At 48.0% G+C, this 18,837-nt stretch overlaps 1 protein-coding gene across 6 annotated transcripts in view; it reads left to right on the top strand.

Annotated features, from left to right (window-relative positions):
- Positions 1-18,837, top strand: part of SMOC1 (SPARC related modular calcium binding 1) — a 147,843-nt gene that overhangs the window by 55,647 nt on the left and 73,359 nt on the right. For all 6 annotated transcript variants that reach the window (XM_082734003.1, XM_082733999.1, XM_082734001.1 and 3 more), the window contains exons 2-3: positions 10,201-10,366; positions 11,742-11,854. In XM_082734003.1, the coding sequence (XP_082590129.1) occupies positions 10,201-10,366; positions 11,742-11,854 (279 nt within the window). The remainder of the gene's footprint in view (positions 1-10,200; positions 10,367-11,741; positions 11,855-18,837) is intronic.

The following is an 18,837-nucleotide window of genomic DNA, read 5'->3' as shown; positions in this document are numbered from 1 at the left end:
CCCACTGCCACTGGCCAGCATGTTCAGTGACACATTAGATAGTCCCACTCATAGCAATACCCAGTGAAAATTTGGAGCATATCCCTGGGCAGAGCCTGTGAGAATGTTCAGGATAACCTCGTAAGGAGCCACCAACCTGGACAGAATAAATTGTTCCTGCCAGGTGGAGGGGTAGTGCTCATGTCGCAGATCCTTACCACCAGATGTGTGTGTCCCTGGGATACACACACAGCTGTTTGGTTCTTGGTGCTCTTGGCTCATCCAGTAGGCCTCCCCAGCCACTTCCTCGGCTCCCGTATGCCCCTTCTTCTTCGTTGCTGCTGCATGTGGCTCTCGTAACTTCCTGATCAGGCTCTGTGGTCTTTCCTGCCCCCGACAGGGATTTCCACGGCTCGGCTCTGACCTTTTCTTTTACTTCCTTCACTGGCTTCCAATTCTTAAAAAGGAAGGAAGGAAGGAAGGAAGGAGGAAAGGATGGAAGGAAGGAAAGAAGGGAGGAAAGAAAGAAAGAAAGATAGATAGATAGAAAAAGACAACTTGGCATTTTCAAGACCCTCTGTGTTCTTGCCCCCAACCTGGCCCTAGAGCCTTATTTCTCCCTAAATGGTAATTCCTAATCTTTCATTTATTTATTTATTCATTCATTTTTAAAGATTTTTGTTTATTTGACAGAGAGAGAGAGACAGTGAGAGAGGGAACACAAGCAGAGGGAGTGGCAGAGGGAGAAGCAGGCTTCCCGCTGATCAGGGAGCCCCACGTGGGGCTTGATCCCAGGACTCCTGGACCATGACCCAAACCGAAGGCAGATGCTCAACAACTGAGCCACTCAGGTGACCCCCTAATCTATTTTTTTAAATGAGTTTGTGGGTCGCCTGGGTGGCTCAGTCAGTTAAGCATCTGCCTTTCGCTCAGGTCATGATCGCAGAGTCCTGGGATCAAGCCCCGCATGGGGCTCCCAGCTCAATGGGGAGTCTGCTTCTCCCTCTCCCTTGGCCCCTCCTGCCTGCTCTTGCTCTTTCATGCTCTCTCTCAATTAAATAAATCAAATCTAAAAAGAAAAAGATAAGTGTGCTTCTTTACTTCTGCGTACCCTCACTGTTGCTCAGGATGCCTTTCTGACATCCCTCCCTGTTGATGGCGTCTTCTCTGAGAAATCCTCCTGGATCCTTCTAATCTGAATGGACGTCTTCCTCAGACCCCCGAAGAACAGGGGGGCAGCTGCTCGGTCCTCAACGTCCAGCCTAGCCCAGGGGCATTAACAGGTGCTCAGCCATTCTTTGCTCAATGCATGCCTCTTTCGTCTTTCTTTTCTTTCCTCTCCTCTTTTCCCTCTCTCTTTTTTAAAGAGTTAGCTTTCTTGGACTTCTTGGCACCCTATTTTCAAACACGCCATCCTTTTGTCTGAGACCTGGGCTTTGCTTCCTGGTTGCTGGTGTTGCAAATTCGGTCCCTGTGGAACCAGCTGTGTACATGCTAGTCTTTGCGACGAGCTCAGCTTTGGAGGACAGGGCCTTTGTTCTTGTTTTTTTTTTTTTTTTTTTTCCATAATCCCCAGTGCACCTAGCAAGATGCCTGGTAATCTGAGGTAGTGGGCAGAGAAATCTCCAGAAACCTCTTTTACAGCCTATAGGAGGTCCGGTGTGCCATTCAAAACAAACATGCTTTGGCATTATTTTTCTTTAGTTTTTATGGTTATTTTTGGTTATTGAGATATAATCTACTTACAGTACAGTTCACCCTTTTTAGGTGTACACTTTTTTATGATTTTTAATGTTTATGTAGTTGTGTGACCACCAACATAACCCAGCTAGAGACCCCCACCCCCATTCTCTCACGCTTTTCCTCCTCCCTCCAATCCCGGGCGATCACTGATATCTGAATAGTTTTGCCTTTTCCAGAATGTCATATAAATGGAGCCATGCAGTATGTGGCTTTTTGAATCTGAATCTGGCTTCTTTCACTTACCATCATGCTTTTTTTTTTTTTTTTTTTTGGAAATTTGATAATGCGGACCCTAACCCATACTTTATCTGCTCCACATTTCTCGTAGACTGTCCGGGGGCACTCACGGGGAGTGGTCAGGTCTGTGCGAACTGCCAGCGTCTGAGTCCCCACCCCCCCAACTTGCAGTGTTGTTAGTACTTCTTTGGACCCAGGGTCCCAGCTGCTTTGTCAAACCCACTGACCCTCTGTCCCCTCCTGTCCCCGCCTGTCCCCCACAGTGGCACCTGGCCCAAGACAACCTCTCCCCTGGGTCCTGACTGGTCATTCCCATAGCTGTGGGGGGCACAGTGGAGTGGGGAAGCTGGGTAGATGGGGTGGGGTGACCACTAAATTCCTCCCTTGGGGAGGGAGCCGGGTGACAAAGGTCAGGCCTCTCCTGGCTAAAACAACAGAAGTGGTTCCAGCTGCCGAACAGCTGGAGGGGGACGTCTGCTTTCCTTCAGCAGCGTGAAAAGCCCTTTAATCGGGGTGCGTGCTGTTGTCAAGCCCGCGGTGAAGGTGTGTCGAAGAAGAGCAGACCCTGGCGAGGCTACAGACCTCCCCTTCCCTTTGACCTCCCTTATCTCCCCTCCTCCATCTTCTCGGCCCCACTCTGAAGCCGCCAGATCGAGACCCTCCTTCGCACCTGTGTAAATGCAGTGGCTGTGGGGTCAGGGAAGGGTGAGAGCAAGCTGGCAGAAATCGGGATGTGGCTTTTCCATGCAGATGATGGATTAGATAGCGGGTGGGTGAGTGACGTTTTAATGTGAAATGGCTCTTCATTCCCAAAGACGCAAGCCCCAGGGGAAAAAAAAACCAAAGTCCAGTTTTGCAGCTGGTGAGGCAAGTGACAAGAGGCGGATAGTCCCTGCTTAGAGAGTCAGAGGCTGAGCTACAGCTAGACATCTGGAATGTGGTTCTTTACTGTTTGTTTCAGGCACTGGCTCCAGGAGCAGCTTTTTTCTCTTTTCAGTGGCAAAGAGTTTTACGTCCCATAAATGCTTTGTGGTGCCTGAGCTCTAAACCCTTGATCTAGGCTTTGACTTACAAACATGATGGGAAAAATAGTCCTCCCCGAGGAAAGCTTGCTTTGCCTGCGACCCTTGTCCTCTCCTGCCCACCGAAGAACGCCAGAGACCCTGGGCACCACTACCAGAGCCAACAAAAGAGCCCCTGCCCCCCCACCTCCCCCACTCCCAAAGGAGGCCCCTCGAGGTGTAGTAGGAAGAGTCTGGCCCTTCCGAGGCAGACATAGAGTGTGCTCGGCCACTCACTAGCTTGACCTGGCTGGGGGCCTTGGCTTCCTCCTCATCCATCAGCTCAGCCAGTATTTCTCCAGTGCCTACTTTGGGTAAGGCTCCTGCTCGGTACTAGGGATCCAGCGGTGTGGCCCCCAGATCTTGGTGCCTCGGCAAGAGACATACAGTGGAACTGCTGGTCGTTGAAGGACAGTCGTAACACAGAAAAAAACTGTCAAGGAGGCTCAAGTCAGTGCCTCAAGGAAGCAGCATTTGCGCTGAGATTGGAAGGATGAAAGGAGGTATGAGGTTGGGGTACAGTCCACAGAGAAGGACCAGTAGGTCCGGAGGCAGGAAGGAACAGTGCCAGGGGGGCTCACTGGGGGCCCGGATGTGAGGGGCCTTCACTATGCTTGTCATCTACACAGCAGGCACACAGGTAGGGATCCCTCCCCTTCCCGCTCCTTCCAAGTGGGCATCTGCAGTCTGGGCCAGGAGACTCACCATGACTTACAATCTTAATTCTGTGGAAAAGTGAATTCAGGGTGTCAAAAACCTGACATATAATAAATGAATCATTGATACCATTTTATCATCTGGTGGTTGCTCTTAGTCAAGTGCTTACATAGGGCAGAAGCAGGAAAAAGCACAGTGCTCACGATGCTGGCTGTTAAATTAACACAGCTTTCTGCCTTGACAGAGACTCATTTCAGACACAGCCACCCTGGGCCTCTCAGATTACTGCCTACCTTATGGAGGGGACAACTGATCTGAAGGGGAGGAGGAGGGCTTCTGGGGGCCTGTATGAGAAGCATTCCCACCGGGCCAGCCTCACTTGGCTGCTTCATGATGGCATCTGCCATGGAGATGTGGGTCCTGCCTCAGCCACTCTGGTACATTCCTTTAATGTCTTTGTGATTTCCTTTAATTCGAGGGGAAAATCCTGTGTTTAATGCATGGCTTTCCTTATCTAATAGATGTTCCTTAAAAGGAAAGAAGAGAACAAGCAGCTTATATTCCTCTGTATGTTTGAGAGTTTTAAGTTTTTGGTAGTGGTTGGCCAAAGATATCTCTTTCCAGGTGCCTGGGTGGCGCAGTTGCTTCCGCTCAGGTCATGATCCTGGAGTCCCAGGATTGAGTCTGGCATAGGGCTCTCTGTTCGGCAGGGAGCCTGTTTCTCCCTCTGACTCTCACCCTTCTCATGCGTGCTCCCTCTCTCTCTAATTCTCTCTCTCTCTCAAATAAATACATAAAATCTTAAAAAAAAAAAAAAAGAATATCTCTTTCCATGGTACCTGGTTTTAAAAAAAAAAAAAAGGAGCTTCTTTTATCCAGGATATGTTTTCGGTAAGGTTTGACAGTCACCCCATTCCCCCTCAAACTGGTATCAAACGACTCTTGTAGATCAGGCACTGTGCAAGACCCCGCACAGCCACAGAGGGCAAGGCGGTCCTTTACACACACACAGGAACACACAGATGATGGTGCAGTGTGTTGAGGGCTTGGGTGAAAGGGTGAACATGAGACCCCAGGAGCTCCAAGGGACTAATAACAGTGGTGTTTAAACATGAAAATGTTTGCTCTTTACGATGATAACCTCTGTGGGCTATGGAATTTGGACGGGAATGGGGAGGAAAGGTCGGAGGTTCAGTCAGACCTCTAGGCAAGAGAGAAAGGACTGAATGAAACCATCATGGATGAACAAGAAAAGCCTGCTGGAGAGGGAGGCCCCAACCAGCCCTGATGGAGGCACCAGTGAGGGACCCCACAGCGGCTGTTCCAGCCCCAGCCAAGCTCCCAGCAGAGTGCAGCCCAAGTGTGTTATTTCAGTTGGCACCACGTGGAGCAGAAGAACCTCCCAGCTCAGCCTCGCCAACCCATGGACTTGGGAGAAATGATTAGTTGTTTAAAGCCAATGGGTATGGGGCTGGTTTTCTTTGCAGCAACAGATAAGCAAAGGAAAAATATTGAAAGTGAGTGGCAGAAGCTGTGCTATGCACACACTTGTTAAAGAGAAACCTCAGATTAGTGGAGTCTGACCTGTGATTTTTGAACCTGATATCATAAAGGGGAATGCCCCTTGTCACAGTGTGGCCCCTTGCCACTCCACATTGTGGCCTTCACATTTCTAAGCCCCAGTGGGTGGGTCACCACCCCCACTTCTATACCTGAGAAAAACTGAGACATATGCATGTTACCAGGAAAATGCTGACTTGGAATTTCAGCTACTGGTTAAATCAGCATAGTACAGGTGGAAGTTAGGACTGCAAAGCCAATTCTATATTATAAAGGACAGCACTTTAGGCTGCCTCTGCTGTTCCCTATATTGTCATAGAAACCTGGCAGTCAGTCCAACCAAACATGGCTTGTGGTACTGGCGTGACCTCTCTGTGCCAAAACTGTGGCAGAGTTGGCCTGCTACGCTGCTGGAACCTGAGGGCTAAGACGGGCGTGCGTGCATTTCAGGGAGAAGGGCTTGTTGGTCTGACTCTGATTTCGTCTACCTCCATCTCTGTGGAGAAGATAGCCCCCAGCCGGTGGCTTGCTTTTCCACCAGGAAAGATGGATTGTTTATGTGTATTTCAAGGGTTTGTCCTACTTTACAAATGTGAGCAGAACACAAACTGCCGTGTGTTTGCTTTGGAATCATTCACTCCCCAAGGAGAGAGGGTGGGAGTAGCAGAGGATTGCAAACTCACAATTGTCCTGGCCCCTTTTGTTTGGTTTCTGTATTACACAATCATATTTAGCATAATTGTTTTGTTTTTGTTGTCTTTTGGTTAGGAAGAAGGAAGGGAATGTATGTGAGTATTTTTATGAAAATATTGTGCCCTATCCCCCACCGCTCCCCAAGGGAAATGGTTCATGCTTTGTCTAGCTGGGGAGACAGCTTGCACCCGCCCAACACCAAAGTCTTCCTGCAACCGTGGTTGCTTTTGAACCCACGACAGACGTCTGTGGCTCTGGGGTTCAGGATCCCCAGGGTGACTCAGACTCCTAAGTTTGGTCTGTGTGCCTAGAGAACTGCCCCAAGCCACAGGCTGGCACTTGGGACTTGTAGCCTGAGCTCCTAACTTCTGCAGAAGAGAAGAAAAAGCCACCGTTGTGACTTCAGGTAGACTGAGGAACTTCTGGGCTGTGGTGCTGTTGGTCAATAAGTTACGAACTGATTTCATGTCCAGCTTCAAAATGTGGAACGTGCCCTCAGGCTCTGCTTCTCTTTTGCCTTGGTCCAGTGAGTCTTAGCTTGGCTCAACCAGGAGAAACTCCAGGGAGGATGAGCCTTTCTCCCTCTCCCTCAGTAGCCGTGCTCTTGAACACGACAGCCCATAGCCACATGTGGCTATGCAAATTTAAGCTAACTAAAATTAAATGCAACTAAAAATTTAGTTCCTCCATGGCATTAGCTACATTTTAGTGTTTAATAGCTGCGTGTGGTTTGTGGCCACCGTGTTAGACAGCACAGATACAGAACACGTTTGTCATTGCAGAATACTCTGTTGGATTGTGTGGCTTTTTGCACTGCAGAGTCCCTAGGATTCAACGCTCTCTAGGTCCTGCAGGTTCCTGTTCCTTTGCTGGACGGCCACTGCCGGTTCACTTGTCTCCACTCCAGAGTGCAAGCCCAGTGGGGGCAGGACCCGGGTGGGTGTGTTCTGCCTGCCAGGCCTCCTGCAGGGCTGGGTGCATCGTACTGGCTTACTGAAGACAAAAGTAGATGAATGGGTGGGTGAATAAGCCGAGTTTGTGGACCCAAAGTGATCCCCTTGGGCCCTGGAGCTTTGGGTGATCCATTAGGGCAGTCATCCTATTAAAAGTCCATTTTATAGAACTCCTTGCCTTTTTTTTTTTTTTAAGACAACCACAAATACGCACAGTTCCTGAAACAGATGAAAATAGAACACCACAGACCGTGGAAGAGTCTTTTAGCAATGGCCCCATGCCGTCGCGCAACTTTTGTCCTTGGCCTCAGGGACCAGTAATTTCTAGATAGAACTTTTTGGGAGCCCCTGTGGCGGTGGGAAGGATCTCCGTGGGTTGGGGTAGGTGGGGCTTCTTCTGAAGCTCTTTAACCTGTCTATTTGCAGACAGAATGTTCCCCCAGTCGTTAAGCTGGTCTCTGGCACGGCTGCCGCAGCGTCTCTGCTGGCCCAGAGCTAGCCATTTCCAAACCAAATTTATGGCTTGTAGTTCAATGCCACGGTGACGCCCATAGCTCTCCTCTCCCGTGCGCCGAGGAAGAGAGAACGGGGCAATCTCCTTCGGTTTGAAAAGACACTTTGTCTTTTTCAATCCCTGCTTTTTTAAAGTGAACAAGGGCCCTGTGAGGAGCTTCTCCCAGGAGGCCTCAGGTGCCCGGAAGGCAGGCCTGTCTTGTCTGGATCTTTAGCGGCTGGTGGCTGGCACACAGTAGGCTCTCGGTAAATCGTTTTTGATGTTGTGAATTCCCTTTTGCAACTGGCTCAGAGCTCGTACTTGCGGCCTTGCTCTGGAATAATGAAGAAGTGCCTTTGGGTGTAATTGGGAGCAGAGCTCTGAGCCAGGCTGGGGGTGTCAGATCTGACACTCACACGTACATGCTTGGAGGGGTCACTGGGCTTTGGTCTCCTCATCTGTAAAATGAGGATTGTAACTTGCCCTGCCTCATAGGGTTAAATTCGTTAATGTATCATAAGTGAGACCTAATTATCAGCTTTTATAATTATTGCTCTTGAGGCTACGCCAATCCCTTTGTGACCAAGGATGAGTTCCTTGGTTTTCCCGGACTCTAGAAGATACAGATAGTTCTGGGGCTCCTGGGTGGCTTAGTTGGTTAAGCATCAGACTCTTGGTCTCAGCTCAGGTCTTGATCTCAGGGTCATGAGTTCAAACCCTACATTGGGCTCAGTGCTCGTGAGCTTCAACTCTTTTCTCTGCGTGGTGGCCTGGGAGGCAGCAGGCTTCCTCTGGATATGGCTCTCTGCAGTGTTGGTTTCAATCCCAGAACGCTGGACTCTTTTATGAGACACTCAGGGCATTTCCCTCTGGGCTAGGGCAGGACTCAGGTTGAGCCCGTGCACGTGGGAGCCCCAAGGGTCTGCAGGGAAGGCAAGTTGCACTGTCGATCCTGAGGAGGCCGGTATGGTTTTAGCCCACAGCTGCTCCCGCCCTGTGCTGAGCAGCCAACACCCAGGTGGGAGGTCAGTCTAGCAGGAGGGACTGGTTTTATAGTTGAGAGACGGTCTGAGCGCTAGCGGGCTTGGACTCACTAGGAATTTGGCCAGTATGGAGGTTGAAGGTGTTCCTAGTGCTCCCTTGAAGGGAGTGATGCTGCCTCCAGTCTCCTTCCACTGTTCTGGAAAAGGATCAAGTTCTCATTTATTTGCTTTGCACAGAGGGCCTCAAGATACACCCAAAACAGGGGTCGTATTCACACCTCTCCTAAACCCTATAAGCTTGGCATGATTATTCAGTCAACTCTAGTATCACCAATGGCCAGATGTGTGCTCATGGCATTGCCTACATTATGGTGAGATATGCATTGTGTCAGCTTGTGCTGGTAGAGAGCCTTGAGTGGGCCTAGAACTCTGGTATTTAGGGATGGCTAAGAATGGATCCAGTTCTCAATGCCCATGCAGCCTAATCATGGGTTATTCAACAGAAGCTCATTATTGTAGGATCCAATTATTATTTTCCTGCTGTATCCTATAGTTGCTAATAGGGGTTCACTGATAAAAGTGTTCATGGTCAAGTAAGTGGGAGATGCGTTGTCTTACATGCCCCTTGATCTGCTTCTCTCTTGCTGTGTAACCAACTACCATAAAACTCGGTGGCTTAGCGCAACGATGTATTACTATCCCTTACAGCTCCATGGGTTGACTGGGCTCAGCTGGGCGATTCTTATTTGGGGTGTCTCACACAAATAAGTATAAAACATAATAAGAATAATAACTTACTTCCATCTGGTAGCTGCAATCAGAGGAGAGTGGGCGCGGGGTGGACTCATCAGATGGCTTCTTCACTCACTGGGTCTCTGTGCCTGGGTTGGTGGGGCATTTCTGTCTGCCCGTGGCTCTGGCACATGCTAGCCTGGGCTTCCACATAATGTGGCACTTTCAGGGTTGTTAGGCTTCTTGCGGTGGGTGGCTGTGTTCCCCCAGAGTGAGTGTTGCGAGAGGCCTGGGAGGAAGCTGGAAAGCTCAGAAGTCCCAAATATCATTTCTACAGCATGCTGTTGGTCAAATTACTGAGGCCAGTCCAGATTCAAGGGAAGGGAAGTAGCTCAATGGAAAGAGTAGCACACAATTGGCTGCCAGCACGGTCCGTAAGGATGTACCAAAGGTGTCTGAGAAGTCCTATAGTGAAGGAACCTGTTTAACTCAGCGTTTCCCAATCTGATTATTATGATCTTTTAAAATCAGGAAATCCCTTTCTCATAGAAAATCACTCTTATTCTGCCAGAGAGCAGTGGGCAGAAATTGAAGGGTGATTGAGTTAGGTCTCCAAGCTATTTTCTAATACATGAAACTCTCCAAAGATGGAATGTAGAGATTGCTAGTGAGTTCTGGATTTGGGAAAGTACCCAAACAGAGGTCGTGTGGCCACGTGCAAGGATGGAGAGACTGAATATCCTGGTGGTGAAAGCTTTGATTTGATTTCTGACTGATCTAGGTTCAAGCCCATCACTTATAGCTGTGTAACGTTGGACCAGTTACCTCTTTCTGGATGGAATTTCTTTATCTACAAAACAAACAGTTCCTACTTCACAGGGCCGTTTCGAGGATTAAGGAGATCCTGTCTGTGAATGACTTAGCACAGAATGCTTTCCTTGGTTAGGCTTCATGGCTGCTCCATTCCCCATCCCCTTCTAGGATTTAATAACTTTCTGGGTTTATTCTGGACTTGCTCCCCCAGGCAAACCAGTGTTGTGAGACATGGACTCACCCCTACTTTCCTTGCAAAAGTAACCTGGACACCCTTTCACTTCTCTCCACCCTAGTTCCTCATAAGCGACCGTGACCCTCAGTGCAACCTCCACTGCTCCAGGACTCAGCCCAAACCCATCTGTGCCTCCGACGGCAGGTCCTATGAGTCCATGTGTGAGTACCAACGAGCCAAGTGCAGAGACCCAAACCTGGGCGTGGTGCATCGTGGCAGATGCAAAGGTGAGTGTGTGCGCCCCGGCCCAGCAGACAGGAGGCTCCCAGGCAGGCGCCACCATGTCCTGCATGGGGCGCTGTCCGTGGGGGAGGCTCAGAATGAGTCCATTTCTTGCGTTTGCTCATCTCCCTTCACCCCTCCCCTGGGGACTAGGAGAAGGAAAGCAGGCCTACCCGAAGGAATGAGCCCTATTCTGTCTTTCAGATACTGCCACTAGGCTAGGGCTTAGCGGATGTACTGCTATCTGGCTAGAGCTATTTATTTTTATTTTTTATTTTTGTAAATGGAGATGCTTAAAATGGCAAGACATTATTGTTGGCTCCTGAATAGGGAAGGCTTCCAAATTGTTGGCCAACAGATGTATTTTGTTTGGGCTGCTCACATGTTTAAAAATATTAAAAACATTTGAGACAACATTTAAACGTGGAGAGATTCAACATGAAAATCTGGATTTTTAGACTTCTCATAAATAATTGGAAGCTCTGATCATATTAGGTCTGTGTTGCCTCCCACAGGGAGACACATGGTGAGACCTGAGTGGCAGCTCCCTCCTTTAGAGGGGGGGCCTGTTCTCCAGTTGCGGCATCTCCAAGCTGAGTGCCATTCTTTGCACACCCGATTCAACTCCCTAATTTATATCACTTTCCTCCGCCCTGTAGATATTTGCGTTTGTGAGCCCTGGACTGCTTAGAGCTTTTGTAGGAATTGTGTGAGACCAAGCAGGCTGCCTTAGAGCTTCTGATCTTCCAAAGAAAGCACTTGCCATTCTTTTTCTTTTCTTTCTTTCTTTCTTTTTTTTTTTTTTTAAGTTTTTATTTATTTATTTGACAGAGAGAGATCATAAGTAAGCAGATGCAGGCAGAGAGAGAGGAAGGGAAGCAGGCTCCCTGCTGAGCAGAGAGCCTGATGTGGGACTCAATCCCAGGACCCTGAGACCATGACCTGAGCCGAAGGCAGAGGCTTAACCCACTGAGCCACCCAGGCGCCCCAACACTTGCCGTTCTTGAACTCTAAAACATCTCTGAGACCCCTTGGGCTTGCAAGATTTTCAATAAGCCCAGTGAAAAATAATAGAAGTGGGACTTTTTCCCACCCCCATGAGAGGGGCTGAGGGTATTTGGGAGAAAAAAATGAGCAGAATCTGGTATAAATGCACCTCCCTAACTTTTCTAAGAATAACACTAAGGGGAAGGGGAGGCTGAGCAGCATGTACTAGCCCCTGGCTTCGTGTTGTTAGAAAAGCCAGTTGGCGGTACGGGGCTCATCCCCCCGCAGAGAGGCTCTGTCTCCGCTTTCCTAGGCCTGGGCAGCCATTTTGCCTCATGTCTCCCGTGTGGATTCAAGGGACGTACGCACCTCGCTCCTCCTCTCCTCTTATAGACGCTGGCCAGAGCAAGTGTCGCCTGGAACGGGCTCAGGCCCTGGAGCAAGCCAAGAAGCCCCAGGAGGCAGTGTTCGTCCCGGAGTGCAGCGAGGACGGCTCCTTTACCCAGGTAAGGCTTTGGCCAAGTCTCTCAGGCCCATTTCCTGGACTGCGGCCGAGGGGAGGCGCTTGCGAGTGGGAGGGCCCCTCAGAGTCTTTGCTTTCTGGGAAACTGCGGAGGGCTCTTTGACACCCCTCTGTGCTACCTTCTGGTGCCTGCGTTCCCCCTCCTGGGCCCTCCGTGCCGTCCCTTGCCAGCTGGCAGTGGCTCCTGAGAAGGGGCATGGAAGTCTGAGCCAGGAAACTGGCATTGCTTGGTCCCCGTCCTCCCTGCTGGCTGTCTCCATTTTTCTCTTCTGTCAAATGCACGCTGATTATTTTTCTTATCCCTGCCAGTTTCCAAGGGCAACCCTGGTAATCCCTTCACTGTTTATTTCTACCCCTTCTGCAATCCCGTTCTTCCCACCTTTAGTCCTTGAACGAAGCAGGGCTCCTTTTGAGTACACGCTGTACCATGATTCTTGGAGTGCGTGTGTCACGTCACACGGGCGTGTGCATGTACTCACTCAGATTTAGAAATTGCTTTCGGGCCGTCCCCCCTCTCATCCTGCACGGTCTTCTGGTTAGTGCTTTGTGTAGAACCGATGTTGGATATGTTGGTGTTGGCACAACTCTTTCTAAAACACAGGCAGTGCGGGACAATAGGGCACTCCTTCATAAAGCTTTCCGGCTGGATGGGGGATATAGTGTGCCGGGTGTGAGAAGCTGGATGAAGGCGTGGTTCAGGTGAACATAGGGGAGGTCACACTGGACCAGCGTGCATCAGTCCTGTGATTGGGGGTGGGCCTGGTGTCTGCTTCTCCCTGTGGGGAATAGAGCAGCATTTGGAGGAGTCCCACTGCCTCAGAGCTGGAAGAAGAGGCTTTCGAGGTTTAAAAGTTTTCCTGTAATTCTGAATCAAGGAGGCAGACGGTGCAGGCTGGCTTTTGGTTTCTTTCTGGGGCCGGGCCTGGGGATTGCTGATTTCGGATAGATCACTTGTTGGCGTGGAAATGCAGAGAGGGGTGGCGGGGAAGGGTTTGGGCATCGTACTTTTTAAAGTTCCCAGCTGATTCAAATGTTCAGCCAGGATGGAGAGCCTCTGGGTTAAACTGACCTTGACTGCCGACAATTCGAGAAGCACTTTTATTCCTTTTCTCACTAACGCCTCACCACAAGCCAGCAAGGTACGCATTGTTATCCCCACGTACAGGGACTGGGGAGGCAGGGCTGGGCTTCAGAGTCAGACCCCTCCTGCTCCCAGGCCCTCAGTCGTCCCGGTTCTGCTGTGCCCTGCCCTGGCAGCTTTCCAGAAGGCTCTGAGGCGTGGACTGCAAGAAGGCAGTCTCCTGCTGTGGTTTTCCCCGGGGATCCTGAAGGCACCCAGCCCTGACCTCAGGCGAGTCATAGAGCTCTGGGCCTCAATGTCCTTCTGTGAAAAATGGAGATTATGGTCACCACTATTATCATACATAATCATAGTCATTACGTTATGTATATTATTATATGTTACTCTTGTTATGACTATTATTAATGAGTATCACAATAGCTTATCTCATGGGACTGTGGTGAGGATTTACATACACTTGTGCACGTCCAACCCTTGGAACGCATAGATGCTATTTAAATATCCTGCATTTTCCTCAGCATCCTCCGCGGATCTCTGCTGGCGAACCTCTCCCTCCACAATTTCTTATTTTTCATGTATCCTGGTGAAAAGAAGGCAGGTGTTTGTGTCTGTCTCTTTAACCACACTGCTGGGAATTCCCGCATAGGGGAGAAAATCAGACCTCTCTCGACTAAGTTTGGGGCCGGGAACCACGGTAGAGGTCGTGGGGGGGAGGGTAAGTGGATGGTCGGCATTCTCCCCTTTCTTGAAGATTGTGTCACCCCCCATGTGCTGCTCATGAGAAGGTTGACTCCTGCCCTCCTGGTTCTCAGGGCTTTGCTGCCTGGCGACAGACAGCCGCTGGCCGGCTTTGGCTTTGGCGAGGCCAGTCCTGACCAGGTGGTGTTTGCCGGGAGAGGAATTGCTAAACACAGGGGCCCCTGAAGTTCAGCAAATGTCGGCTAGACAGTCAAGAACCCCTTCATTTGTCTGACACGCTAAGCACTGCCATGTGTCCGCAGGCCCGAGGCCGGCTCACCGCGGTGGGCAGCCGGCGGCCCGACAGCCCGCTTGTCCCGTTACCGTGATTGAAACGGATGTGCTTTTTGCCTTGATCAAAGACGCTGCAGTAACGTCACGAAATGAGGCTGCCTCTTTGAGTGTGCTTCAGGAGCGGGGACAGGCTGCCCGACGGCTGTGAGACAGAGCGCTTTCTGCCTCTCCCAGCCCCCTCCTTCGCTGAGCCGGACTTTGTTGTTTTGTTTTGTGAGACCAGCATCCAGAGGGGGGCTGTTACTTCGGTACTCCTTAGAATACTGATAGGCACGCATCCTGATGTTATTACCATATTTCAGCCCTGTGAATTATTACCAGTAATGGGCTCTTGAAGTTTATAGAGGGAGCAAGGGGACCCTAATAGGACTAGATTTGTTTGGCATGGGACACAGCTTGGGACCACATGAGTGGGCTGGTTTTAATGGGGTTCATGTGGGATGCGGTGGTCTCTGTTCTCTTCTTTGTTTGCCCTGTCCTCTTCCCAGCCCCCACCCCAGCCCCCACAGCAGGGGGGCTGCGCCTTAGGTCATGTGCGACTTTGAAAAACCTTGATACCCAGTCTGCACACCGCATGCCGGGAGGGGAGTGGGCCCCAGGCATTGTGTTATTTTCAGCTCCCTAGGTGACCACAGCGTTTGGTCAAATTTTTGAATGACCCGCTGTTGTCATCACTCTTGTTCTTGATTGCATCCTTGGAATGTGGAGTTCAGGCTCTCTGGGGACCCGCTGAGTCAGGTTGGGAGTTAAGTGCTTTGTCCTTTCCTATGGCCTTATCTGTTTTCTCTTCTGGGTGTCGGGAACATAATTCCTGACATCTGTTCTGCCAAGTCCTCTGCCAAGCGGTTGTCTGGTGCCCAAACCGATTAACTGAAAGCTCAGCTGCAGGAGAAGGGTATTGGATTAACACCACCAGGAAATGCTGGCTGGAGCTTGTCAGGCTGGTGCATCCCTGAGTCATGATGAAGCCTCCTCTGCTGAGTGCCGGTGGGCGCGAGGCACTGAGTTTTATACCCGTTAATCTTCGCTGGAACCCTTTGCGGTAGTTACTAGTGCCCTTCCTTATAAAGGAAAACTCGGTTTCAGAGAGGTTGAGAACTGGTTCAAGGTCACTGACACTAGAAAGGGTTTGTACCCAGCCCTACCTAATTTTCAAGGCCTGGGCTTTTAACGTTTTTATGTTATAAAAAGTGGCCTTGATATGTGTGTAGCTCATATTCATCACCATTGTTATTCCAGAAGGCCGCACTGTGAAGCTGGTGGCCAATCCATAAGGGGTGGGGGGAGAAAATCCTTTTGATTACAGAACTCTTCAAATATACAACAAGAAGTAATGGTATAAAGAACCCCTTGTACCCTTTACCCAGCCAGAGTTGACAATTACTAACATGTGGCTGATTCTGTTTTGTTTCTGTCTTGTTTTCATCTCCCACCCCGAACTGGGCTGTTTCAAAGCAAATCCCAGACACAGCGCTGTTTTCATCTCCAGCATCTTGTAGTTCTGCTCTGGGCTGTGTGCTGGTCGCCGTGGAGGGTTCAAGAAATGTCGCAACGTGTGCCTTCGAGTAGCTTTCCTTGAAAAGATATGAAAACCAATGATAAAGTAGCGAATATACAGGGTTGTATTTCAAATGGTTGTATTTCACATCCCCATTGACAAATGAGTAATTTGGAATTCCAAGTGCATTTTGTTGTTCAAAAAATTTATACCAGTGAAAAGTTTCTGAGCAGGGGCTCCTGAGTGGCTCAGTCGCTTACATGTCTGACTCTTGCTTTCAGCTCAGGTCATGATCTCGGGGTGGTGAGATCGAGCCCCACAGCAGGCTCTGTGCTCGGTGAGGAGTTGGCTTGTGATACCCCCCCTTCCCTCTGCCCTTCCTCCATGCTCCTCCTCCCTACCTTCTCTCTCTCTCTCTCTCTCTCTAAAATAAGTAAATCTTTTTTAAGAAGTTTCTGAACATAAAGCCTAACAAAAACTAAAAGACAAATGACATTTATTAGCCTTAATGACAAAGAGCTGATAAATGAAGAATTCTTACACACCAGAAAAAAGATCCTAGTAGAAAAGCAGGCAAGAGATACCAACCAGCAAATCACACAACTAGCTGATAAATGAATATGGAACATCTCATTTGCCTTAGTAATTAAAGAAATACAAACTAAAAAAAAATGTCATTTTGCTTATCAAATTGTTAAAAATTAGAGAAAAATTGTTAAAAATTGAGAATTACTAAAGGGAAAAAACTACCCCCCCCCATATTACAGTTTGGGAAGTAAATCGGCATTGACATTTTATGGGACAATTTCGCAATGTGTGTCAAGAGTCCTTAGATGTGCCCACATCTTATGCCCACCCTTCCAATTCTAGGAATTTATTCTCAGGAAACATTAAGAATACGTGCAAAGGGGTGTCTGGGTGACTCAGTGGGTTAAGCCTCTGCCTTAGGCTCAGGTCATGATCTCAGGGTCCTGGGACTGAGCCCTGCAGGGGGCTCCCTTCCCAGTGGGGAGCCTGCCACCCTACCTCTCTCTCTGCCTGCCTCTCTGCCTACTTGTGATCTCTGTCAAATAAATAAAATCTTTAAAAAAAATGTGCAAGTACTTAGCCACATGGATTTTCATCTAAGTTCTGCTGATAGTAGCAAAAGTTTGGAAGCAATCTAAACATCCAGTAATGGAAAATCACTTAAACCGATTAGATATCATTTATACTCAATTCATTGCTGCTGCACTCTGTAGCTAGTAAAAACGATGTGTTACAGAGGATCATTTTACATACCTGCATATCTGTCTGTTAAATAAATAAATAAAATCTTTTTTTTTAAGATTTTATTTATTTACTTTACAGAGATCACAAGTAGGCAGAGACGCAGGCAAAGAGAGAGAAGAGGAAGCAGGCTCCCCGTTGAACAGAGAGCCCTATGCGGGGCTCGATCCCAGGACCTCGAGATCATGACCTGAGCCAAAGGCAGAGGCTTAACCCACTGAGCCACCCAGGTGCCTCAATATCTTACACCTTTAAATAACATTTTCTTTTAAAAACATATTAATAACTAATACAATGTTTTAATTTATTTATTTTTAAGATTTTATTTATGTCTTTGCCAGAGAAAGAGCAAGTGAGCACAAGCATGGGGAGTGGCAGGCAGAGGGAGAAGCAGGGTCTCCACTGAGCAGGGAGCCCAATGCAGGACTTGATCCCAGGATCGCAAGATCAACACCTGAGCCGAAGGCAGATACTTAATTGAGCCACCCAGGTGCCCCTTTTCGAATAACATTTTCTTAAACTAATTACATTGTGGATTTATTTCCATATTATATATAAATCTACCTAATTTAAAAATTTTTATTGATGTATAACTGACATACAATGTTATGTTAGTTTCAGGTGAACAACACAGTGATTCAATTTTTGTGTACAATGTGAAATGATCAGCATCTGTCACCATACAAATGTAATACAATAACACTGATCACATTCTCTATGCTCTACATTACATCTCATGACTTACTTATTTTACAGCCGGAAGTTTGTACTTCTGGTTCCCTTGATCTTTTTCACACCTTCCAACCCCTCTCCCCTCTGGCAGCTACCATTCTGTTCTCTGTACCTGGGCTTTGTTTGTTTTGTTTTTTAGATTCTACATACAAGTGAAATCATGCAGTTATTGTCTTTCTCTGACTTACTTCACTTAACCTAACACTCAAGATCCATCTGTGTTGTTACAAATGGCAAGATTTTATTCTTTTTATGGCTAATATTCCATTGCACACTCACACACACACACACACACACACATACACACGCACACACAGGCCATGTCTTCTTTTTCCATTCAACTATTGTTGGACACTTAGATTGTTTCCATATCCTGGTTATTGTAAATAATGCTGCAGTGAACATAGGGGTACTTCTGTCTCTCTGAGTTAGTGTTTCCATTTTCTTTAAATCCAGAAGTGGAATTATTGGGTCATATGGTAGTTCTATTTTTAAATTTTTGAGGAGCCCCCGTATTGTTTCTGTAGTCATGGCCCAATATCCGTTACAGCCAACAGTCCATGAGGTTTCCGCTTTCTTCACATCCTTTCTAACACTTGTTATTTCTTATCCTTTCGATACTAGCCATTCTGACACGTGGAAGGTGATATCTCATTGCAGTTTTGATTTGCATTTCCCTGACGATTAGTGATACTGAACATCTTTTCATGTGCCTTTTGGCCATCTGTGTGTGTTCTGTGGGAAAATGTCTATTCAGATCCTCTGCCCGTTTTTAAACTGGATTGTTTGGTTTTTGTTTTTAAGTTGTTGTTCTTTATATATTTGGATGTTAACCCCTTGTTGAATATATAGGTTGCCATTTCATTTGGTTGATGGTTTCTTTCTCTGTGCAGAAGCTTTTTGGGTTGATGTAGTCCCATTTGTTTTGTTCATTTTTGCTTTTGTTCCCCTTGCCTTTGGTGGAATCTTTAGAGTTCTCGCCATATAATATCATGTCAACTGCAAATAGTGAATGTTTTACTTCTTCTTTTCCTATTTAGATGAACTTTATTTCTTTTCCTTGCCTAATTGCTGTGGCTAGGATTTACAATATTATGTCGACTAAAAGTGGGGAGGGTGGGGCTTCTTGTCTTGTTCCCGATCTTAGAGGAAAGGTTTTCAGCTTTTCATCATTGAGAATAGTATTAGCATTGTGTCTGTCACACCTGGCCTTTATTATGTGGAAGTACATTCACTTTATATCCACTTTGTTGAGAAGTTTTAATCATAAATGGATGTTGAATTTGCCAAGTACTTTTTTGCATCTATTGAGATGATCATATCATTTTTATCTTTCATTTCGCTGATGTGATGT

This window comes from Mustela nivalis, assembly GCF_964662115.1.
Source record: "Mustela nivalis genome assembly, chromosome: 6".
In the NCBI taxonomy this organism is placed as follows: Eukaryota; Metazoa; Chordata; class Mammalia; order Carnivora; family Mustelidae; genus Mustela; species Mustela nivalis.
The sequence above is the reverse complement of the archived record's forward strand: the minus strand, read 5'-3'. Positions and strand labels throughout refer to the sequence as shown.